This window comes from Pinus tabuliformis, chromosome 5_1 (assembly GCF_031772625.1).
Source record: "Pinus tabuliformis cultivar Carrire ecotype Pingquan chromosome 5_1, CPIR1, whole genome shotgun sequence".
NCBI lineage: Eukaryota > Viridiplantae > Streptophyta > Pinopsida > Pinales > Pinaceae > Pinus > Pinus tabuliformis.
Window position 1 is genome coordinate 481,368,043 of NC_142305.1, and position 26,134 is coordinate 481,394,176.

Here is a 26,134-nt window from a genome sequence, read left to right on the forward strand (position 1 = left end):
ATATCAAATATTAATTAAAAATAAAACATGTAAACCAAATACAACTTTTAAAATCTGTGAACCAAATACAACTTTCCTTGCGCATTATATTATCAACTTCTCTATCCAATTTATTTGAGTGGAAAATAATTAAAATGTACAAATCAAGACATAATCAGGTGACATGGGAATAATTGAAGTACCCTTCGATGTGTTCACTTCCACTCATTCTCCCTAGTACAATTCAATGCATTTACTTCCACTCACTCTCCACCTAATGAAGCGTTCAATGCAAAATTAGGTGGCATCGAGAATATTTCATGAGGATAGAATAATTACGTGGAATTGGGTACTTCCCAATCCTATAAAATGACTCTGAAATCACATTATTTTGCCAGAGTTTACTCAACAAAGAACTAAGGGGCGAAGCATTTGAGGTGCAAGCCAAGTGATTCTCATACAATGGCTTGGGAAGTTTTTGATATGGAGAAAAAATTTGCATTCCACAGGACTTATCACAGCAGTTCTATTAATGTTCTCATTCATGCAATAGTTGTGTGGCCAATTTTCTTCAATTACATGGTATTGGCATGCTTCACCCCTGTTCTGGGTGTGCTTCCCTTCCCACCAGGGACGCTTCCCTTCCAGGAGTACATGGTACTGAATTTGGCTTTTGTTATTGCTGTTGTCAATGCTTTCATCTATATCATGTTGGACAAGAAGGCAGGTACTCTGGCAGCAGTCCTTTGCCTTCTTTGTTGGGTCGGCAGCAATGTTCTTGCAGAGACTTTGGGTTTCTCCTTAGCATGGAAGGTGAGTTTCTTTTTGAGTTCCTGGATTTCTATATGTTGGCAATTTGTTTATATCTTGTTGCTTTCAAGCATCCTGAATGTCAATAATTAGGCTTGGTCAAGGAGTTTGTCATCTTTGTCATGGAAGGTGAGTTTCTTTCTGAGTTCCTGGATTTCTATATGTTGGCAATTTATGTATATCTTGTGTCAATAATTAGGCTTCGTCAAGGAGTTTGTCGTATTTGTTAATTGCACAAGTGCAGAGCTAGATTCGTTGTACCAACTCTCTGCAGTGTAAACTGAGCTGCAGGGGCCTTCTATTATGCTTCGAATTTTCTGCTTTGTAAAACTGAACCCCGTTTGTGTTATAACTTATATCATGTCTCTGCGAACCTTGCATTGTAAAATTAAGCTGTGGTTGTTCAGTTAGCCATCCTCACAGAGAGCATCACAGCAAATTGATCCCCTACTGAGATTTTTTGTGCTTATCATGAACTTCTGTAGCACAGCTGATTTGAAATGGCTCAGTATATAACTTATCATCTGTTTTGACATTTTCTGACTGGAAATTTGGAGCCACGACTTGTAGAACCTATTTTGCAGCAGATCTTATTTTGGTGATCTGGAGTCCTAAAACTTCTAGATCTCATTTTGGACATTAAATGACCATTTTTGTGGTCAATCTTTGCAAATGAAGTTCCCAGCCCTTCAACATCGTTCTAGTTGCTGAGAGGTTTCCAACTGTCCAAATATCATCTCAATCGGAGTCAGTATGATGAAGTTAAGCCTCCCGCAATTTGACATATGCTCTGATCATCACAGCACCAAGTGGATGCCATGCCAGCCTCCATTGCTTTCCAATGGTTGAAAGATCATCTCAATCAGAGGCCGTGTGAGGAAGTTAAGCATATTTCTAATTGAAATATGCTCTGATCATCACAATATCAAGTGGATGCCATGCCAGCCTTCGTTAGTCACACATGTGGAGCTAGTCATGTCTGGATTTTCAAGAAAATTCTAGAAAGGGTTCAAAACCTGATGCTAACTAGGAGTCGAGGCAGGCAAAAACCCTAATGCTAATTGTCAACAACCTTTAGGAGATGTTAAATAATGAGCTGATGGGTTTACTAGGATGCTCTCCATGAATATTAGGAAGCATTCCTTGAGTTTTCCTTAGAAAAAATAAAAATAAAAATTAGAACTTCACAGGCGAGAAATATTATAGTGTAGTTGTTATCTGTGCAGTGGAATAACAATGCATAGTGTAGTGAACTCAGCGAATAATTTGTCCGAGATTTGCACAAAACTTAAACAAGAAAAAGTAAATTAGAGGATAAAAAAATGATATTTAAGCATGGTAGCATAAAAAGTAAACAATCATGATTCATCCCACAATGAACATCTGTGCGGAGACAAGAAGATATCGCTAAAATTTGTAGAGCACTATTCCTAGTGGAAAGGAATACAAATTGGAGCAATGATTATAGAGCTAGGAAATAGCTCTATGTGCAAAATCCTTCTTAAGAAGGATATGAGGTAAGTTGCACTATAGCTAATTGCTGAGAGCGTGCTTAAAGAGTACAATGGCGATATGATATATATCTAAACAATTTAAATGATCGCTGATCAATGCCCTAATAGAGTCATCCGTAGTGGATCCAAATAATAGGCCCTGGGCACTAAGCACAAGTTAGATCAATGCTTCGTTACCTGTTTTCAGGTCAGCTTTTTCAGGCACCAATTGAATCCAAATCGATCACTGGGTTTGGTGCAGGTTCACCATTGAACTGGCCAGACTTGATCCTTGATTGTGGCATTTGTGTGGGACTACTAGGCTGTGGACTGGCATTGACTAGGTGCGCTGAGCTATTGTCATGGATGTGTAGGAATGTTGGTGCTGGGGGAGGCGTTAAGCTTGGGGTGAGTTGGTTGCTGGCACTGAAAATGTCTAGCTAAGGAGAAGAAGCTTGGGTGCAGGGGCTGAACTTGCTTGGGTTCTGGCGTGAATCTAACATAACTGCACCGGAGCATGAATCAGAGTCCCTGCACCTTTAGCATTGGTCCTAGAGGGTATTAAGTAGAATCAATCCCATTGTATCAAAAAGTGAGGAAACTTCTGCTGCAATTGATCAAATGTGAAATAGTTGGCTTGCGCTTGGAACTATCTTACTTTCAGGATTCTGAATTGTGGAATGAATTTTGCCTGGTGTGTCCAATTGTCCTGTCAGTGATATCATCTCTTTATCCTGTGCTAAATTCAAGATCAATCTGTACTCTAGGTTTAGGTTGCACAGTTGATTGCTCAAGTAAAGGGAGGATTGGAAGGCTGCAATAATTCTACGTTAAGTACTAGACAAAGGCCCAAGTATGGTGTTATGTCATCCTTGAATGCATTATCGCTGACTGGCTTGATTGCACCATGATTGTAGTCACCCTTAACCCTAAAAATTGGATTATAAACAAGATATTGATAGAAATATAAATGCAGAAAAGCAGGGGGCAACCATTTATGAGCAGAGCTCCAATCATGATCACAATGCTTGACAAAACATTACGTAGTCTTCTAACTCTATATATAGCAAAACCCTAAATGCTTCTGGCCCCATCGTTAATGAGTACACATTACTGCACCATTCAGATCGGAAGGCTGCAACAACTCCGTGTTGAGTACTAGATGACAGCCGCAGTATGGTCGTAAGTCAAGCTTGAATGTGTTATCATTGACTGGTCACATTGATCCATGATTATAGTGATCCTTAAACCTTTAAAATTGAATCACAAACAGAATATTCAAAGAAATATAAATGCCAAAAAGCAGTGACAAGAGACAATGATATTAAACATCTAAAATATAATCCTTGTATTAATGATTTTATAAAAAGGAGAGCAATGTTTATGGGCCTCTATGCGGGGGCAACCTCTTATGAGCAAAGCTTTGTTTACAATCACAACAGTTGACAAAACATTACATGGCCTTTTAAGTTCTAATTCTATAAATAGCAATACCCTAACAAGTTGTGGTTCCATCATAAATGAGTACCGACCATCTAGTGGACCTTATTTGCTAAAGATGACCCTTTTACATTAACTACCCACTAAATATCTAATGGGCATAATTCAAAGAAGATGGCCTTGTACATTAATTGGCCACTCCTAAGTACCTCAGAATAGTGAAGTTATGGTAGGAGGACCGTTTCCCTCCCCTTTCAAGAGGATCATTGTCCTCAAGGCTGGAGGTGCGGAGATTGCTGTAAAATCATTGTCGGTTCTCAAGTGGCATTTTTTAACTACAAACCTTTCCGCTGAATCAAGACATTTTGGATAGTGCACTGGTGTAGTCAATGCTCTTTGGTGGCCATTACTACTTCTGGATGTAATTAAAGGGACCCCCCTTCATCAAGTGTTAGAAGGCTAGTCTATATGTTGCAATTTAATCCCACGAACTTCTTTAAATAGGACATGTGAAAGACTGGATGCATCTTGGAGTGGGCTAGAAGAGCCAATTTGTAGTCAATTTTTTTGATGTGTTGAAGGATCTGATAGGGTCCATAGAATTTCGATGCTAGCTTTTGGTGGCCTTTGTCTTTGAGAGATGTTTATTTATAGGGTTGAAGACAAAGAAACAATTGATCCCCTTTTGCAAAAGAATGCTTAGAGTAACATTGGTTAGCTTGTTGCCTCATCCAATATCGAGCTATAACAAGATTGTCCTTAAGCGTGTGGAGAATGGCTTCTTTGGTGTGAAGCGTGTGATCAACTTTGTGAACCACGGATGTGCCTTGTAAATATGAAGCCACTAAGGAAGTTTTTTGTTCATAGACATCTTCATATGGTGTCATTTTGGTAGCACCATAACCAGTGGTAATTTACCACCATTCTGCAAAGGGTAGCAGCAATGCCCATTGGTTCGGCCTACTTGAAGCAAAGCATCTCAAATAGGTTTTCAAGAATTTGTTGGTCATTATTGTTTGACCATTAGTTTTGGGGTGATAACTGGTGCACATTTTCAATTTTGTACCTTGAAGTTAATACAATTAGTTAATGAACATAGGATCTTGATTCGACACAATAGAAGTGGGCATGTTCTACAACTTAAAAACTGATCCATGAAAACTTAATCAATTGTGGATGGCGTAAATGGATGTTGTAGGGTTTAATAGTGAGTATATTTGGAAATGTGGTCAACTACCACTATGACCACTATTTTGTAGCTTGCTGTAGGAAGCCTACCATAAAATCCATGGAAACGTCGATTCAAATAGTAGTTGGTATCAATGGTGGTTGCAATATCCCAGGAGTCTTCATCATCTACCCTTGTTCCTTTGATGAGTGTCACATGTAGCAATGAAAGTGTAGATGCCTTTTTCATGTCTTCCCACAAGAAAGAGTGTGTAGCGTGTTTGTAGGTTTTTGAAAGCTAGAGTTGCTTGTGGTAGGACATAAATGCGTCTCCTCTAAACACCCTTTGTTTTAAACTAGTATTTTTCACTAGAAAAATGTGCCCTTTATACTTCAATGTATGTTGTTGACATGTATAGCCGCCTGGAAGATTGGGATACTCTTAAAGACTTTGGATGAGTTGAACTATAGTGTTATTTTCCAACCATTCTTGATAGGCCAATGGGGCATGTGTAAGGATAAGGCAAGGAGAGATCCTTCCTCATATTTGCGTAATAAAGTATCAACCACCACATTCTCTTTGCATTTCTTATATATAATCTCATGATCATAACCAAGCATCTTAGTGACCCACCTATGTTGCTTTGAGGATGATAACCTTTGCTCTAGAAAATAAGTTTCTCCCAATGAGATATGGGCCCCAGTTGTCAACCACATGAAGGATGGTCAACTTCTCTTTCTCATAGGTGGATTGGCCCAAATTTCTATCACACAATTGCTTATTGGTGAATGCCAATAGCTGCCATTCTTGCATCAACACGGTTCCAAGACCTTTGCCCAAGGCATCAAATTCCAAGAAAAAAGTGTTAATTCTTTAATACTGTTCAATTTTCAAATTGTTCTATGCTGTATCAATTACTTTAGCCCAATTCAATACTTCGATTGGCAATCTTTTCGATAACAATTAGTTTTTCCAATCATCAATAGTAATTGAAGATAGAACAATAAATGCAATGACAAAGGAGACAATCAACACATCAACGACAGACACTAGGTTTGGTCAAAGACCAGGGAAAAACCCCACAAGGGGGAAAACCCTTTGAAATTCTTCTTCTATTGGATTGTCATAAAATGTTCAATAGAGAGTACAATGAACCCAATACAGTATCATCCAACAACCCAATGACATACAAAAATATGTTTCCAACAATAAAATATATCAGAGGCAACTTTTCCTATCTGCGGTCAACTTCAGTCAATGGTCAAATTTCAGTCAAACTTCCCGGTCGCATGGAGGAGTTGTGTGAGCGACTGAAGGCTTCCAATCGCTCCCTTGAGCTTGCGAGCCAGTGATTGTGGTCAAATTTGTCCTGTGATGAGCCAACTACTGTAACCCAAAACCCTAAAAACAGAGGGGAGCCTCAGACCTTGTAATTTCGGACCTTCACGAACTTCTTTTGTCGTCCCAACCTCAGACCTGTGCGAACCAATCAATGAAGAAGAGAAGAAGAAGATGCTTGGTGATGCCCAAATGAGCTTAAGGTCACTTGTATTTATAGGTTTCCAATGGTGACCAATTTACCATTAGGGCCGACCTGTCCAAATGTGCATATGTGGGCTTTCCTTCATAAGTACACTTTCCCTTGTCCAATTTTGATTATCTTTAGGTCCATTTTGGTCCTCTTGAAAAGTGGAATTCAATGCAATCATCATCTCCATCAAATGAGCCGTCTAAAGTGGAATTTGACCCTAGTTGCATAATTTAACAAATACCTGATCAAATCTATTTTATCTCAACAATTTACACAAAACCTAGAAAAATATTTTACCCAAATAAAATTTCTGAAACTATTGTAAAATAAATACCTTGGTATGGTAACCTCTGGAAATTAATTTATAGTGGAAATAACATTAGAAATCAGACATAAAACAATAGAGAAATGACCGAGAACAGTCCTCCTTCACTTCTATATTATTCAGGAAATTTAGGGTTAGACCCTCAAAGAATTTTTCAGAGAAATTTATTAGTTGTAGAAAAATCTATAACTCGGTCTACTGTAGGAAATCGATCATCCTATTGTATGAAGAAATCGACCTCAGAAATGCCTCAAAAATTCGACCCCTCTCTATAATAAATTGTACGACCCTATACTAGTGATCTACACATCCTTTTCCACCCCCTGACTTGGCCTCCTCAAGCCTGTATGGCCTATGCATGCGTGGGTTCAACTGGCCGCTAAATCGACTTGTAATAAAAAAATAACTCTATTTTCTTTCTGGCTATACTCAACCCTCTATCTCTCCTCCACTTGGCTTCTTTTGACCTCCACTCAGTAAAGTTCTTGCCTCCAATCAAGTCGAGTTTCTCTTGAGAAATTCTCTCTCCCAATCACTCAACACAAAGACTGTATCACTCACCCTTGTATATACTTTAACAAATGGTGCAATACTATGGGTTATCAAAATACCATGGGTCATCAGAATACCATGGGTCTATATCTTCATCCTCTCCTAAGGCTCCTTTATAATTTTCCAAGGCTAAATCCCTAAGTCACTTAAATAATTAATTATTTATCCTTAGATAAAACTTTAGCCCAAGTCTACATTAATCACTTAAATTAATCATTATACATTTCGTAAGTAAAACTTAAAAATGAAATCATATTATTTGCTCCTCATGAACAACCACCTGAAGAGGACATCTCTTCCACATGCTAAGACACCAAACCTATGTGGAAGACCTTTCGATGCTACAAAAATCAACACTTCCTCCTAGCAAGGAAGGGATTTTTCACCACCCACAACTTGTCCCTGTAAAACACGAAGTTCCTCTTCACCAGAGGCTTGGTGAGAATGTTTGCTATGTACTCCTTTGTGGAGATGTACTGCAATCTCACAACACTTCTTTGGACCCTGTCTCTAATAAAGTGATACATGATCTCTATATGCTTGTACCTCTCATGAAACTTAGGATTTTGAGAGAGCTTAAGCCTTAATGTAACTTTGATTATCATAGTGAATCACCATTGGTCTTGTTACTGCTCAATTTAGCAAGGGTCCTAGGAGGGAAACTACTAGACCAAATGGAAACGATGGGACATGGACCCACTGTCACCTCAGTTGATGTCCACTGCACTTTATGGAATTTCATTGATAGGAGGAGTCCCGGTACGAAGGGAATCATTAGAATGATGAGGTCAATGATTAGCTATGATGTGATTCCCAAAGACCCATTCACAAGAGAGGCTCGAATAAAGGCTTGCTTGCTTTAGAAGCAAGGTAAGGGGCTCTCTAAGAAAGGCTCAAAAGGGGCTAGATTTAGGGCTTAGGGCTCAAAATCTAGCCCCTTTTAGACATGTAATGCATGCAATACTTCAAATCTTAATGTTTCCAAGAATTCACATTCCAATTAGGGAACAATAAAACTTGACAATACATTCCATACATTATTCATGTGTTATAGTAGAGAAAATAGCATGAAAATAACACTTACAAGAAAAAGTGAGTATATCCATCCATCATAACATCAAATAGAAGCTCCAAAATGAGTTAGCAAAACTTTCCAAACATCAAAGTGCATCCCATCATCCAAAATTTCGTCCAAACTATAGGTCCGAATTCTTTTCAGAAGAGAAATTGAATCCAAGTGATGATGAATGAGAGAGAATGCCTCTCTTCTATTTATACAATCCTATAAGGGATTCAAATGGCCTATTTTAGCCTAATAATGCCCCTAAAGTAAAATAATGTGCAAAATAACATTACTTTTGGTGACAAGCCCACCAAATAGCTCCATAATATAAAAAATAAGCCTCCCAAGAGGGCCGAAATGATAATACAATAGCTAGGAGGGCCATTGAAAGGCCTAGTGAAGTCCCTCATGTGCCAAAATGAGTGGAAGGGCTCCAAAAATAGTGATGAAGGGGATGGCCCCTTGATCTCCAAGAAAATGACCTGTGGTGCTCCCAAGTGGCTATGGGGGCACAAAAACATCCTCATGGGTCTCCAACTGAATCGAACAAGCGTATATCCCATCTGCAAGGGTTGGAAGGATGATGTAAGCCCTCCCTATGTTTCCCATGGCAAGACACAACCCCATCTGGGCCCTAGATCAACTACCCAGTGTGTAGTCGACTAGGCAAGATGGTCTAGGTGCATCATCATCATCAAATAAGTGGGACATGAGTGAGAAATGGATGGCGCTGAAGGATCCCATGGCATGGCTATCTACTATAGTGGAGGCCCATGGCTCTCAACACACACCCTACAAATGCCAATATGACTCTCTGGAGGGCTTGGACCCCATATAGGGAGACCAAACCCCAAGATGAACACCTACCTGCAATCCTGTATAAGATCCCATGTGTCCCCTCACCTTCCATTACAAAAAATGATTAATGTAATTGAGAAAATGAGCTTACAAATCATGGAACCAAGTGGGCACTTCATAGTGGCATGGCCTTCCATAATGGGCTTTAGAGTGTACAGATCTCTCCAAGCTCAAGAAGGAGGTTAATGAAGGACTCTGTTAGGTGGTTTTAACCTCTAAGGGAGTGACAGGTCCATGATACATCTGTAATGTGGCAGGTGTCATGTGATATAATGATGGAACAGAGTGGGGCATCAAGGGAAGGTTCCAAGCCACATGCCATGGTACAAAGGTAGTTATGATGAGGGAAACATACACTTTGGTGTATAGATGTAGGAGGGAGCAATTGTGGTACATGAGTTACTCGACCTTTGTTTTTCCACCTTTTTCCATATGCCTTTTTCCTTTTATTGAATTTTCTGTTATAACTGCTCGGGACTCCAGGGGATGAGAGCACGATGTGAATGATATAACAGTTAATACCCTTTTAAGGTTGGGTAGTTCATCACCCACCAGGGGTTGGGACAATCATGGGATCCTTAATGATGCAGAGGGCCAATATAAGGGCCCTAGGAATCGGGATAATGGCCATAATGATAGGGGGTAGAGCTCTTGTTGGCTTTTGCCCACGTGCTAAATTTGTATGTCCCGACTATATTTTACATTTTATGGTACATTTCCTGTTGTGAGGCCAAATTATGTTTTTTACTTTCTTTTTAGCTACATCAACCTTTAGGGCATTGTTCCAGGCTCGACCCAAAGTGTGGATTATGGGAGGGGAAGGCTAACTCCTTGTGGACCCGATGGACAAATATGGACCAGGATGGGAAACATGTGAAAAAGGGGTTATAATGAGCAGAGGGGAGTGATGTATGTGGTGTCGGGAAACGAGACCATGCAACCAAAATCAGGATTTCCCATGTAGTGCCATTCCTAACGCTGGTGGCCAATAAAGGAGATCCCACGGGACTAGGGTACAAGGTTAGCCACCAAGTTGGAAAAGGGGACAAGAGTACAAACCAAGCCCATCTTTTCCGTTAATCACCCCACTAATCCATGCCTAGAAGTGTCCATGATAAGCAAGCAAAAATACCCAACTACATAATGAAAGCCATACATTCGGGGTTGGAAGGCCTATCTGCTTACTCATGTAATAGACCCAAAGGCGAGGACAAGAAAGGAAATATGGAAGGTCACAAGGGTAGGAGGTGGGAAAAGAAAATGACCATACACCGAGAATCATGGGGGAAGAGGAACAAAGGGATGTAATCTATTTCACAGGATCCTTTCTTCCAACCAAAAGATAGAGATATCAACAGTCAAGCTCATAAACCCCATGGATGGAAACCTCAAGCATGCCATCCCCATCATCGTTCTTAATGCTTATCATTCATATCACGCTTTATGGCCAACCTAGGGTCACAATTAATAGGAAAGGGAGACAAATGACATGGGAAGACACAAGCAGGTTGCTGATGATGATCATATTCAGGCGAAGAGAAAGGTTTCATTGATAATGTATGAAGGGTTGAGGAAAGGGTCCACATAAGACTCAACCACACCACCAAGATTGTGAGGAAGGACAAGGGTCCTATTGATGTCATCATCATCGGTGTCATAGATAGGGTCGTTGTCAAAATGACGCTCATGAACTTCCCATTTTCCCTCTTCAATATGTAAGTAATCATTGATATCAATGTTTGAAGGGGTTACGTGATCACCTTCTCCAAGTTCTTCAAAGAGCGGATTATTGGAATAGTATCCTTGGAAAAGGTAGGGTTAACCTCAACTCCACTTTCCATAGACTCATCCTCCCTATTACACATGTTCTGAAAATTACCTTCATCACCTTTCTTGCTCATCATCTAGATTCCTAAGGTCATCACGATGTTTAATGAAGGCTTCCTCTTGAATGTTTAGTGCAGGGCATATTTAAAAATGTCTAAGAATGCCATCAAATAATTTCTCAATAGATGAGATGCTCCTAGGTTCATGATTATGCAACCACGAATTATGACGATGGAGGGATCTCATGAACAACATCATGAGGACATTGTGATGAACCAATTCAACTTTTGAGGCATATGTGGCAAATCTTGCCACATGATCAACTGCAGATAGTGGATCACCATCAAACTTGGGCAACCCACGCATGATAGTCCAGGTGAGATGCTTAGGGCGTCTAGGAATGCAAACAATGTCCAAAGTAGGGAAACCATCAAAGAAAGACATCCTATTAGGATACACATGTAAATCATGTAGTGTTGAAATTTCTAAGTCTATCCGTTAGAAAGTTAATCTGTATTCTTCTGGTTTACTTCTTCTACTTGTTAATTCTGAACAAGTTATTTAAAACATATAAATAACAAAATAAACACAATACAGTCTCAACATCTATAGATCAACCGCTGAAAGAAAACAAACACACAAGTGACACCGTTATTTTTGGACAATCGTCCTCGAAAAAACCCAATGCGGGAAAACCGGTGCAATTATTTTGAGGGTTTATTATTATGCAGATATTTCGTTGAGTACAGCTGGGTGCCAAACTGGCTCACTCTATAGAGAAAAACAACCGGCAGTAATACCTTTCTATTTAGAAACAGGTATTCAGAAAACCTGTCCCACGAAACCCTCTCCAGCAACTTTGAAGTATTGTGTTAGCCTCTTGCTGCTATGCGTCAGCGTCAGAACCCTCCTGCGTCAGCGCTCTGAGGCACTGCACAGCCTCTGGGACCCTCTGCGTCACTCCTGCTGTCCTCTGCGTGGATGACGCAGGCCCCCTGGCCTCTCCGCTGTCTCTGCTGGGCTCTGTGTGGCTTGCTCTGGCTGCTGCGTCTCGCTCTCTGCCTTTGCGCTGGTCTCTCGGCACTATCTCTGCCTCTTTGTCCAATACTCACTGCCCCTCGCTGCTGATTACTGATTCGAATTTGCTTAGCAACCCTGCTCTAGCAAATCAAATGACTCATCACTCTGGTGTTTTCTCCAACTGACCATCAAGCCTCCTCTTATACTTTTCCTGTTGGTCCTTCAACGACTGAGATTAAATCTCTAATCAATGACTAAGATTAGGTTTGGCTTGATCCATGACTTTTGGAACCTTCTAACCCAGTTTTATATTAATACCCATTAATATTTTATTTTTCCTAAGTTTAGATTTATGAACCCTATTAAAAATATTAATTATTTTAATAACTCCCAAACCGGGTACAATCTGTCCAAGCCATTTCTGGGTCTTGGAGATCTCATGTGCTTTAGCCTCTCCACCGATTTTCAGGGTTAGAGCACATCCAATGCTACCCCAAATCAACATGTAGGAGTCGCCAGGGTGAAATTAGATATGCCTAGAAAGATGTTTGCTTCACCCTACAAGCATTGACCCTAAATTTCAATTAAGAACTAGGGCTTTGTTCTTCCAATGGAGTCGCCAAAAGACATATCAATGATGTCGTAAGGGAACAAGACACATGTCTTGTGTCCTTGGCAACAATGCCAAAAATGCTACCGCTCAATCTAGCAGGGGTCCTAGGAGGGGTTCCTAAAGGACAACTACTAGATCAAATGGAAATGATGGGACAAGGACCCACTATCACCTCAGTGGATGTCCCATGCTCTTTATGGACTTTCACCAATGCGAGGAGTCTTGATATGAAGGAAATCACTAGAATGATGAGGTCAATGATTAGATACGATGTGATTTCCAAAGGCCATTTCACAAGAGAGACTCAAATAAAGGCTTGCTTTCTTTAGAAGCAAGGTAAGGGGCTCTCTAAGAAAGGCTCAAAAGAGGCTAGATCTAGGGCTTAGAGAATTTTTTTAACAAAAGATGTCCTAAACCTAAGACCACAAGAGAGACCTAGGATACCCAAGCAAGGCCTAAGGTTTATGATGATCATCAACAATAGGACTAGGTCGTGTAAGGATGTGAGAGGAAGGGTCACTTAAAGAGGAACTTCGTTTGAGTTTTTGAGAGAAATGACCCTTTAAAAAGCCACTAACCAAAGCAACCTAGGACGAAAATGGTGTTGGAGCTAGACCAATAGTTTTGCCCAGCCGTGCTGGCTCGCAGGGCGATCCCCTCCTTGCCTGCGCCCTCTTGGTGCGTCCTTCTACCTTTTGTGTGAACTCCCAGATTTTTGCGATATTGCAGGCCAACTCATTCTGCAATAGACTTAGTCGAACTTCTTTGCCTTTGATCGAGTTCCCACTCTCCAATATATAGGGTTCTTGCCTTGCTTACGGTTTCTCCAAATCCACCCTTGGGAATGGCTTGAAATTTTGTGGATACTTAGAGGACACCCCAGCGTAACTAAGGACCAACTTTCACTTTATTTGAACCAACCCAATGTATTTCAAACTAGGCAATAGGAGGCTTATTGGGGTTAGGGTAGGAATCCAAGGAAAGGATGAAAAATATACTTTTAAAGGTTAATCATCAAGGATTCGAGACCCAATGCTTGTCTGTTGGGAAATATGGAGTCGAGGCTTCCTTTGATTTTAGATTTCTTCTTTATCAATGAGATCTAAGCAACTTCCCTAACCTTAGCTGGGCAACAACAATTACTGTAGGTATTATTACTTCTTTGGAGATTGTTGATGTAGTTTCAAGTTAATGTAATAGCAAATATACCCCTAGGAACATTCATTCGCTTTATCTTAGACATGTAAAGCATGCAATACTTCAAATCTTAATATTTCCAATAATTCGCATTCAAATTAGGGCACAATAAAACTTGACAACACATTCCCTACATTAATCATGTGTTATAGTAGAGAAAATAGCATGAAAATAACACTTACAAGAAAAATCTAGTATATCCATCCATCATAACATCAAATAGAAGCTCCAAAACGAGTTAGCAAAACTTTCCAAACATCAAAATGCATCCCAACATCCAAAATTTCGTCCAAATTGCAGGTCCGAATTCTTTTTCACAAGAGAAATTGAATCCAAGTGATGATGAATGAGAGAGAATGCCTCTCTTCTATTTATATAATCCTTTAAGGGATTCGAATGACCTATTTTAGCTTAATAATTCCCCTAATGTAAAATAATGTGCAAAATAACAATACTTTTGGTGACAAGCCCACCAAGTAGCTCCATAATATGAAAAATAAGCCTCCCAAGAGGGCTGAAATGATAATACAATAGCTAGGAGGGCCATTGAAAGGCCTCGTGATGATCTAGGGGAATATTGGTGGACACCCACCTACTCCACGTGGACCCCCACCATAGTTTCTTTCAGTGTTTCAGTTTCCTTAATTGTAGCACAATTTACTCTTTTTGGCAATTTTTCGGGTCTTGAACTTTCGGAGTCGTTTTGAGGCCCTAAACGACGTTTTTTTGGCAATCTCGCTTCAAGTGATCTCATTGAGGTCGCATTTTCAGTTGTAGTCGTCGGAGATATCTTTCTAACGAGGTATCATGCGCGTCAAATGAAGATAATATGACCAAATTATGACCTCGAGAAGTTGGTTGCCCAACTAACCCCAACGGGGCCCATAAACTCTTGGTGTTACATGTCCTCAGGTTAGGGTTTTCTCTTATTGTTCAATAATAAAAAGCCTCTTGAGCCTCATTGTAACTTAGTTTAGATGCATGTAGCCGCCACATCTCTTCTCAGAGATAAGCTACCATCGCCCAAGCTAGTCTCATTTCCATTCTGTTTGTCAACATATTTCATTATTTGATATTAATTAGAGATAGTGTTATTTCTGCTGCATCTCTTTATTTATGGTTATATTTGTAATTTGTTGTGTTCCTGTTTAAATTCGGATCAGTGGTATCAGAGCAGTCTGCTCTTTCTCTGTTTTTCTTTGCATGTCCCCAATGAGGTCAGGATATAAGGAGTTAGGGCTCGAACTGGTCGAACCTTTGCAAGACCAGCCTCGGAAATCCTGACGGCCTCCCAAGTGGGAAGAAAAGAAAGACGAGGGAGCAGGAGATCCTATCAAAATATTGCTCACGGAGGCCCTCGAGAAACAAAGGAACGCGATGATGGATAACTTTGCTTAGATCCTTCAATGGTTAGCCACCGGCGGCGCATCCACATCCAACGGTCACTCTGGAAGCTCCACACTTTTTAAGGTACAAATAAACTTTGACATTCCCATATTTGAGGGCCAAATAGATGCAGACGCAGTAGATAAATGGTTGAATCTACTAGAAGGATATTTTTCTGTTCATAATTTTTCCAGTCGAGAAAAGAGCCGCCCCCATATCAAGGATTGGTGGGAAACCTATTGTGAGTAGAAGGATGAAAGTACGACCTCACTATTTTCAGTCGCTCCTACTTGGAATTCATTTCGAGACGCCATCAAGGAGCAGTACTACCTTGTCGGGAGCTACAAGGACAAATACATAAAGTGGACCATGCTGCGGCAGGGAAGGGACCAAGATGTGCCAAAGTTTACCAATGTTTTTCATACCCTTTGCATGAAGTTGGGTATCAAGGATTCTGAGAAACATTTGGTACTCAAGTACTCGACTGCCTACATAGATACATCCAGGATGAGATGGAGTTCCTGGACATCTTTTCGCTTGGCACGACGTACCGATACGCCGTCAAGATCGAGTAAAGGTTTAAACAGAAGAAGCGAGACTTTGGATTTGCGAATCCAAAGCAAGGGAAAGGTGCCCCCAAACCGCAGAACAAAGGACAAATCCAAGGCGGGACGATCCAGGACAACCGCCAAGGCCACAAGTAAAGGACAACACTGCGAAGCCGAAGAAGGACCCGGGAAAGTGGTGTGAGTTCCATAAGAGCTCCACCCACAACACAAGTGAGTGTCTGGCCAAGCAATCACTGGTGGCCGAACTAAAGGCTTGAAAATCAGATGCATGTTCCGTCTCTGAGTCAGAACCTGACAAGGGGAATGACAATGGGAAGAAGATTATTGATGCGGAGCCCAATGCCACCGTCGCCACCACAAAGATCCAGAAGGAGGAACCTGAAGATCCAGAGGAGGAGGAGCATCTCTTCCACTCCCAGATGTGGGTAAAGGGTTCCCTGCTACAATTCATTGTCGATAGCGGGAGCCAAAAGAACCTCATTGCAGCAGAGGTCATGAAGCGGTTGGGCTTACCGACCATAGCACACCCACAATCGTACACCATCGGGTGGCTTCACCAAGGACGGGATCTGCGCGTGAGCCAACAATGTCGCCTTCCATACAACATCAAGCCCTTCACGGATGAGGTATTATGTGACGTTGCTCCCCTTGATGTTTGTGATGTATTATTAGGCCAACCATACTTGTGGAAGCAACATGCTGTGTATGAGTCAAGGCCTCGCGCTGTTATTGTTACATTGGGAAATAAGTTTTACAGGATACCAGAGGTAGCACCGCCTACTGCCATCTCTCTGGTTACTGCAAAACAATGCAGTAAGCTCATTTCAAAAACTGGGAAATTTGTTTTCCTGATGATATGCCCTGAAGGAAAGAAGAAGACAATGGCCATGACCTCCAGACAGGGCCCCTCTGCACGACAACAACAAATGGACAAGGTCATGGAGGAGTATGAGGACATCTTCACCTCCCCCGCAGGGGTGCCTTTGCAATGTCAGGCCAAGCACTCCATCAATCTGACCCCAGGTGCGCCGTTACCCAATGGACCAATATATCGATGCTCTGTTTTGGAGAACGATGAAATCAAGAGGCAAATTCAGGAGTTGCTATAGAAAGGTCACATTCGACTGAGTTCATCACCCTCTGGGAGCCCGATTGTGTTGGTACATAAGAAGGATGGGACTTGGAGACTCTGTATTGACTATTGGGCACTGAACAAGATCACTATTCGAAATAGGTACTCGATCCCGTGGATTGATGTCCTTCTGGACCAACTCAAGGGGGCAAAATATTTCAGCAAGATCGACTTGAAGTTCGGATATCACTAGGTACCAATCGAACCCTCCGATGTGTGGAAGACTGCCTTCAAAGCTAAGGAGGGTCTTTTCGAATGGTTGGTTATGCCTTTCGGGTTGACGAATGCCCTTGCAACCTTCATGAGGCTTATGGATGCCATCTTGCGGCCATTCACCAACTCATGTGTAGTGGTATATTTGGATGACAACCTGATCTTCAACCAGAGTTGGGAAGAGCACCTCCACCACATTCGACAGGTTCTCCAAGCATTGCGGCAACACAAGCTGTGTGCCAATTTGGAGAAATGCACTTTTGGCATGACCCAAGTTCAGTATCTGGGATACATTATTGATGAACGGGGTGCATGTGGATCTAGCCAAGATCCAAGTCATTCGGGATTGGCCAACCCCAACCACTCTGACGGAGCTCTGCAACTTTTCTGGGTCTTGTCAATTTCTACCACAGGTTCATGTTAGGGTTCTCTCATATCACTTGGCCCTTGAGTCAAGTCACCAAGGGAGGAGCGAAAGCAAAATTCTTTTGGTCTAAATCTCAACAAAAGGCATTTGCAGAGTTGAAACATCGCCTCTGCTCTGCACCAGTGCTCACATTATCGGACTTACAACAACCATTTAAGATCGAGACGGATGCCTTTGACTATGCTATTGGGGCAGTCCTTAACAAGGGCATCCAAATGGCATATCACAGTGAGACACTTTCAGACACAGTTCGAAAGTATCCCACTTATGACAAAGAGACGTATTCCATTGTGTAGGCTTGCCGACAATGGAAGCATTACATTTTGGGGAAGGAAACGGTCATCCACATAGACCACTGACCCCTGCAGTTCATATAGACGCGAGGGAAGTTGCAGAATGATCGCCATCAGAAGTGGTTCACATACCTACAACAATTCCATTTGAATATCAACTACAAGAAGGACAACACAAATAATGTTGCAGACTGCCTCAGTCGACCCCCGATCATGGCGTTAACCACCGTGCTCAACTCTTGTGGGCATGAGACTTATGATTGGCCACTTCTCTACAAAAACGACCCAGAATTCGGCCACACATACCATACGCTCTTGGAGGGTCAGCAAGTTCCAAATTTTCACCTCCAACATGCTCTGTTACGCCACTTGGGACACCTTTGTGTTCCTTCATGCGAGCGTGCAAAGATGATTTAGGAAGCACACTACAGTCGGGCCGTTGGGCATTTCAGGGTCGAGAAAACAGTGGCAGTATTGCAGAAGTATTTCTATTGGCCGAATCTTCAATATGATGTCGGGAATTACATCAGATCCTGCACTGCCTGCACCATTGCCAAACCGACCATCAAGAAGCAAGGCCTTTATACTCTGCTGCCTACCCCTAGTCGACCTTGGGAATCCATCTCCATGGATTACATGTCAGGCCTTCTTTCTACTAAGCATGGCGACGACTGTGTTTTTGTGGTCGTCGATAGATTCTCGAAGATGGCCATTATGGTGGCTTGCAAGAAGAGTATCACAGTAAAAGCCACTGCTAAAATCTTCTTTGAACGAGTGTGGGTACACTTTGGGATCCCACAATCTATCATCTTAGATTGCGACAGCAGGTTCTTCAGTACATTTTGGTCTAGTCTCTGGTCAATGCTGGACACCAAGCTCACTAAGTCCACAACTTTCCATCTTCAAACTGATGGCCAAACAGAGGTTGTCAACAGGATGATCGTACAAATTCTGCGCATGAACAACTCAAAGCATCCACGCACATGGGATGAGAGCCTCTCCTATGTGTAGCACAACTACAACCTGGCTCTCCACAACTCAACTGGCCACAACCCTTTTCAGGTGGGCTTGGGATTCCAACCACCATGTCCCATGTCCCATCCATACCATTTGCAATGACTTAGGCAGATTCGGCTCATGTCCAGTCCGAAGCCGACAAGGCAAATAACTTCATTGAGCACATTTAACACATCCGCTAATAGGTCCATGAGATATTAGACAAAGCCAATGCTAAGTACAAGCAGTGACATGATCAACATCAGGTGCCACATAAGTTCCAGGTGGGCAACAAAGTTTGGCTACATCTGTAGAAGGAGCGACTCGTAGGGCCCCATCGCAAGATTCGCCTGCTTCGATATGGGCCATACACCATCACCAAGGCTGTGGGAGATAATGCTTTTGAGCTCAGTATTCCCCCATTCCTTGGCCTGCACCTGGTGTTCAATGTGGATCGCCTTCGGCCATACTTTCCACCATTACTGGACATATCCGACATTGCAGAACAACTCACACCAACAGAGTTAAATCCAGATTGCATGGAACAAGCTGCAGCTAATCAGATCATGGACACACAGATCAAGAACACTCGCCAGCAAAAGATCCAACCGTATCGAGTTGTCAAAGCTGGCCAACTCTTGCACCAAGGAAAATGGTTCACTAGGGACCAAGTTCAGCAGAAGTTTCCCCATCTCATGGAGGAACTCAAGGCAATGGAGACCATTGTTTCCTAAGGGGGGAGGAATGTTCCAGGTGGATATTGGTGGCCACCCACCTATTCCACATGGACCCCCACCATTGTTTCTTTTAGTTTTTGAGTTTCCTTAATTGTAGCACAGTGTACTCTTTTTGGCAGTTTTTTGGGTCCTGAACTTCTGGAGCCATTTTGAGGCCCTAAACGGTGTTTTTTTGGCAATATCGCTCCAAGCAATCTCAAGATCGCATTCTTAGTTGTAGTCCTCGGAGAGATTTTTCTAACGAGGTATCATGCACGTCAAACAGAGATAATATGACCAAGCTACGACCCCAGGAAGTTGGCTGCCCAACTAACCCCAACGGGGCCCATAAACTCTTGGTGTTACATCTCCTCGGGTTAGGGTTTTGGTTGTTTAGGGTTTTCTCTTATTGTTCAATAATAAAAAGGCCCTTGAGCCTCATTGTAACTCAGTTCAGAGGCATGTAGCCGCCACATCTCTTCTCAGAGATAAGCTACCATTGCCCGAGCTAGTCTCATTTCCATTCTGTTTGTAAGCATATTTCATTATTTGATATTAATGAGAGATAGTGTTATTTTTGCTGCATCTCTGTATTTATGGTTATATCTGTAATTTGTTGCGTTCCTGTTTAAATTTGGATCAATGAAGTCCCTCATTTGCCAAAATGAGTGGAAGGGCTCCAAAAATAGTGATGAGTTGGATGGCCCCTTGATCTCCAAGCAAATGACCTGTGGTGCTCCCTAGTGGCTGTGGGGGCACAAAAACGTCTTCATGGGTCTCCATCTGAATCGAACAAGTGTGTATTCGATTTGCAAGGGCTGGAAGGATGATGCAAGCCCTCTCTATGTTTCCCATGGTAAGACACAACCCCATTTGGGGCCTAGATCAAATGTCAAGTGTGTGGTGCAAGTGTGTAGTCAGATGGGCAAGGTGGTCCAAGTGCATCATCATCATCAAATAAGTGGGACACGAGCGAGAAATGGATGGTGCTGAAGGATCCTATGGCATGGCCATCTACTGTCTGCTATAGTGGGGGCCCGTGGCTCTCAGCACACTCCCTACAAATGCCAATATGACCCTCTGGAGGGCTTGGACCTTGTATAGGGAGATCAAACCCCAAGATGAAGATCGGCCTGCAATCCTGTATAAGATCCAATGTGTCCCCTCACCTTCCAATACAACAAATCATTAGTGTAATTGAGCAAATGAGCTTACAAATGATGGAACCAAGTGGGCACTTCATAGTGGCATGCTCTTCCATAATGGGCTTTAGAGTGTATAGGTGTCTCCAAGTTCAAGAAGGAGGTTAATCAAGGACCCTATTAGGTGGTTTCAACCTCTAAGGGAGTGACAAGTCCATGGTACATCTGTCATGTGATATAATGATGGAACGAAGTGGGGCATTAGGGGAAGGCTCCAAGCCACATGCCATGGTACAAGAGTAGCTATGATGAGGGAAGCCCACACTTGGGTGTATAGATGTAGGAGGGAGAAATCGTGGTACATGAGTTGCCTCGACTTTTGTTTTTCCACCCTTCTTCATATGCCTTTTGCCTTCTATTGATTTTTCTTTTATAACTTCTCGGGACTCCAAGGGATGAGAGCATGATGTGAGTGATATAACAATGAATACCCCTTTAAGGTTGGGAAGTTCATCGCCCACGAGGGGTTGGGACAATCATGGGTTCCTTAATGATGCAAGCATCCAATACAAGGGCCTTAGGAACCAGGGTGATGGCCATAAGATAGGGGGTAGAGTTCATGTTGAATTTTTCCCACGTCCTAAATTTGTATGTCTCGGCCATCTTTTGCATTTTATGGTACATTTCCTGTTGAGTGGCCAAATTATGCTTTTCACTTTCTTTTTAGCTGCATCAACCGCCGGTCTAAGTCACAGGACACATCCTCCAAGGCCCCGTGTCCCGTATTTTACGTGTCGGACACGAAAACGGCCCTAAAACGTGTCGAAAACGTTTTTCATCGTGTCCTGTAAAATGTAAAACGTATTCGCCGGTTTTCGTCATGTCCTGCATCTGGAAAACGTGTATTCTGTTGATAGAAAACGTTGCCTGCATAAGCTGCAATTTTTTTTGAAAGAAACAAATAATTTTTGAGTGGGGCAGCTTAATGATCAAGTCTAGGCCCTAGTATTGATATGCTATTCATGGTAATGTTAAATTCTTAAAATAAAAGTGACATTCTCCTTAATCTTCATTTTCATCCTTTTACTTAAATTTTTAACATTACCATGAAATGACTCAGGATATTTGAGAGTGGTTTCGGCCTCATTGGATTTCATATGGAGAAAGTAGAATTTTAGATTTCATTCAAAATGCAGTAGATTTATTAGTTTTTCAGGATTTCAGGATTGGGAGATTGTAATGTTTCCAGGTGACACCACCTGCTCGGGCTACCCTGCCACCAGTAGAGGACGTGGTCTACCTCCTATAGCTCCTACTTCTAGTTCTTTAGCTTCTAGAGCATAGCAAACTCCACTGCCAACTCCACCAGCACCAACATCTACATCTAGAGGGAAAGGGAAAGCTGTGGCATTTTCTCGCAAGAGGGGTAGAGAAAATCAATAGGATTAGACTTTAGTTATTTTCTTATGTGCTTGTAAGTTGTACATGAACAATGAACATTGAATATTCAAGAATCAAGACCAAGCATATCACATTCTAATTTCTAAATAGTAAATTTTGATTCTATTTATTTTTTTAAAGTGAACTATGAACTTTGAGAAGTAATTATATTTTAATTTGATTAGATAAGCTACAACCTGCAATTTAATATGGATAAAAAACTATATTTCGGTATATATATATTTTATTAAATATATATGAAACGTGTCCCCTGTGTCCTGTTTCCAGGTCGCTGCGTTTCGTATTGAATACTCGTATTTACGTGTCCTCCGTGTCTCGTGTCCTCGTGTCATGTGACTTAGCCTCCGATGCATTGTTCCAGGCCTGACCCAAAGTGTGGATAAGGGGAGGGGAAGGTTAACTCCTTGTGGAACCGATGGACAAATGTGGACCTGAATGGGAAACATGTGAAAAAGGGTTATAATGAGCGAAGGGGAGTGATGTATGCGGTGTTGGGATGCAGGACCACGCAACCAAAATTAGGATTTCCCATGTAGTGCCATTCCTAAAGCTGGTGGCCAATAAAGGAGATCCCACGGGACTAGGATACAAGGTTAACCACCAAGTTGGAGAAGGAGACAAGAGTACAAACCAAGCCCACATTTTCCGCTGAGTCCCCCCACTAATCCATGCCCAAAAGTGTCCATGATAAGCAAGCAAAAAATACCGAACTACATCATGAAAGACATACCTTCAGGGTTGGAAGGCCCATCTTCAAAATAGGATCATGACAGATGGGCGAGGGTGCATAATCGCTGGCTTAGGGGGCAGAGATGATGGCACATCGAGCTATTTTTTGGCTACAAGGGGCTGCTTGCTATTGGTTGAGGACCGTTTAGGAGAAAAAATTATCCTATGGGTTTCATCGATAGGTGGTGGGTAACAGGTCCCGTCTCATGACCAAATAACCCTGAGAGCACCTTGCAAAGCTATATGGCCTCACAACTCTCCAGAATCACTGCCATGTATTCTACCTCTACTGAGCTAAGTGCCACTAAGTGCTGCTTCCTTCTATACCACGAGATCATAGCTGATCCCAAGATGAAACAACATCCAAAGGTAGATTTCTTGTCCCCTGCACTCCCTATCTAATCAAAATCTGTGTAGCCTTGCCACTCCACTCCATCAACTCTGACATATCTCAGTCCAAATTCAATTCGACCTTGAAAGTACTTGAGCACATGCATCATTGCTATGGTGCTACCCAATGAACCCTCCTTGGCTCCACCATAAACTGGCTGGGTGTGTTCACAACAAAACAAATATCAGGTCTCATGTAGACGAGATACATCAAAGAACCTATTAGTGGCCTATACAATGTTGGATCCACCAATTCACCCTCAGAAGTGCTCAACTTCTTCAAGTTGGTGATCATAGGTGTAGACATAGGCTTGCAATCCTTCATCATGGATCTCCTCTAAATCTCCTGTTATCACTCAGAAATTTCCTCTTGGTTGTGAAAGAGGAAGTCCTAAGGTAACCTTTCCAAACCAGCTTGTAGATTGAAGGCTAGCCCCTTCAATCCAAAGAGGGCTCTCTCTGACAACCTAATCACTAAATTTAGCAATTGACTGTACATTCACACAATGGCTAGATCTTTAGTTGAGTTGTGTTGATGTAGGGTTTGGTTGGGCATGAGGGAGATAGTCCATTGGGAAATGGAGTTAACAAGCTAGGGTTTATGGCAACTTACCAAGATACTGGCTATTTGATCAAGATTGACAAAGGCAAGGTAGATGGCACATCCTAGACATTTGTCATCGTTGTAGCTGAAAGAGGAAAATAGAAGAACAACCCACTACAGTAGGGCATATGAAATGAATCCTAAAGTAGCTTTAGAAGATAGGAGTGCAAATATTTGAATCTATGAGATAGAGCATCAAAAGCAAGGATGAATTCTGTAACATTTATTCTCATTCAAATATTAGAAGACATTACATTCAAATGATATTACAAAGAAGGAAACACTAAAACATGTAGAAAATACATACTAAGAGATACCATCACATGAATCTTTGTGTCACTGATCAAAATCTACTGATATTGGCAAACTGTAGATTAATAAAGCCTTCAACACAGACAATAGTTACGTTTTCATCAAAACCCAATGGTTTTTCCTCATTTATTATGTAATATATAGGAAAAATACAATAAAGATAAGATCCTGTTAATTTAGGTATGTTCTATGCTTAGAGCAATTTATTTCAATTTTCACAGTTAGCTCAATATCTTTTCCAGATTAGCAATCACATCAACATTAAAGTAAACTGCAGATAGAACATAAACATAAATCGCAGAAGACAAGCCATGACAAGAGGACACAAGATGTGGTGCTAGCCAGGCACAAACCCCAATGTGGGGCACCCTTCATCAATTCTTCTTATATGTTTTTCAATAGTTCAGCAGAGAGAGATAGTGCGTTACAACAGAAGTCAACACTTTGACTTATCTAGATAAGAGCATAGATCATCTCTAAGAAGATGATACATGAGATCAGTTGAAGACATGCTGCTTCAACTGATTCTCCAAGGTGACTCCTTCACCGATCATTGTGCTGCATTTCGTCACCATGTTGCACCTCATCGTGCTAAACCATGCTGCACCCATCATCACTATGCTGCATCTCATCATGCTTCATTAATCATGACTGGACCCATCACTGTATTGCATTATGTGTCGTTGCTGCACCATGTTGCCATACTGACCTATGTGCTGGCTGCATCTTGCTTGTTTGTTGTCCCTAGCTTGCTTGTTGTCCCTAGCATGCTTGTTGTCCTTAGCATGCTTGTTGTTGCATGCTAGCTGTAACATTGCATGCTTGGTGTATTTGCTGCTAAGTACCATACAATTGTCCCAATGTTAGTTAGTTGTCCCTTGCATGCTGCTTTTCTTCGCAGACAGATGCTCTGTTGTTCCCGCAGTTCCCGCTGTTCCCGGCAGTTTTGGTAGTTCCAACAGTGTCGATAGTTCTCGACAGTTTCAGCAGTTCTGGCAATTCTGGCTATTCCCGGCAGTTCCGACAGTTCCGGTAGTTCCGACAATTCTGGTAGTTCCGGTAGTTCTGACAGTTTTGGTAGTTTCGATAATTCTGGCAGTTCCGACAATTCCGACAATTCTCAACAGCTTCAGTAGTTCCGGCTTTTCCCGGCAGTTCCGACAGTTCCCAGCAGTTCCAGCAGTGCCGACAATTCCGGCTGTTCCTGATAGTTTTGGCTTCTCCCGGCAGTTCTTGCAGTTCTGGCAGTTTCGACAATTTCGGAAGTTTCGACAATTCCGACAGTTTCGGCTTTTCCCGATAGTAGCGGCAATTCCGGCTGTTCCTGGCAGTAGCGGCAATTCCGGCTGTTCCTGGCAGTTCCGACAATTCCGACAGTTTCGACAATTCCGGCAATTCCCGGCAGTTCCGGTAGTTCCGACACTTCCGGTAGTTCCGGCAATTCCAGCTTCTGCCCTCTGGATTAGAGTAGCGTTATCCCTTAGGATCCCTCCTCCTAAAACCCAAAGACAAGTAGAGAGGAAGAGATCCCAAGTGTGTTGAAATGACTTGAAGGCCACCTCTATTTATACTAAAATGTTGAGCAAAAGTGGGGTTTATTTGGTTGCTGGCTGACCTTGATGAATTGTCCCATAACACATATAAATTCATATCTCCATGAATTCTTATCAGAGTCGGATGATCTTTAGATCAATCCTACACCTCTCGATGAGAGGGATCCAAGAAAATTATCAGCTTAATGGCCAGTTTAATTAGATCTTTTTCTACTCTTGAACGTCGTGTTGTTACTGAAGTTGATTCGAGATCTCGTGAAAGGGATATTGACTCTGAAAAAGAATTAGAGACAGTAGAAAATCCTGAAAGTTGGAATCCTCCAACTCTCCATGCT

At 41.9% G+C, this 26,134-nt stretch overlaps 1 protein-coding gene across 1 annotated transcript in view; it reads left to right on the top strand.

Moving 5' to 3' along the window:
• Positions 1 to 285: 285 nt before the first annotated feature.
• The window catches only part of LOC149165605 (2-hydroxy-palmitic acid dioxygenase MPO1-like), an 84,573-nt gene continuing 58,724 nt past the window's right edge, over positions 286 to 26,134 (top strand). Inside the window, exon 1 of the mRNA XM_089432327.1 lies at positions 286 to 792. Within this exon, the coding sequence (XP_089288453.1) occupies positions 442 to 792 (351 nt within the window). The 5' untranslated portion in view covers positions 286 to 441. The remainder of the gene's footprint in view (positions 793 to 26,134) is intronic.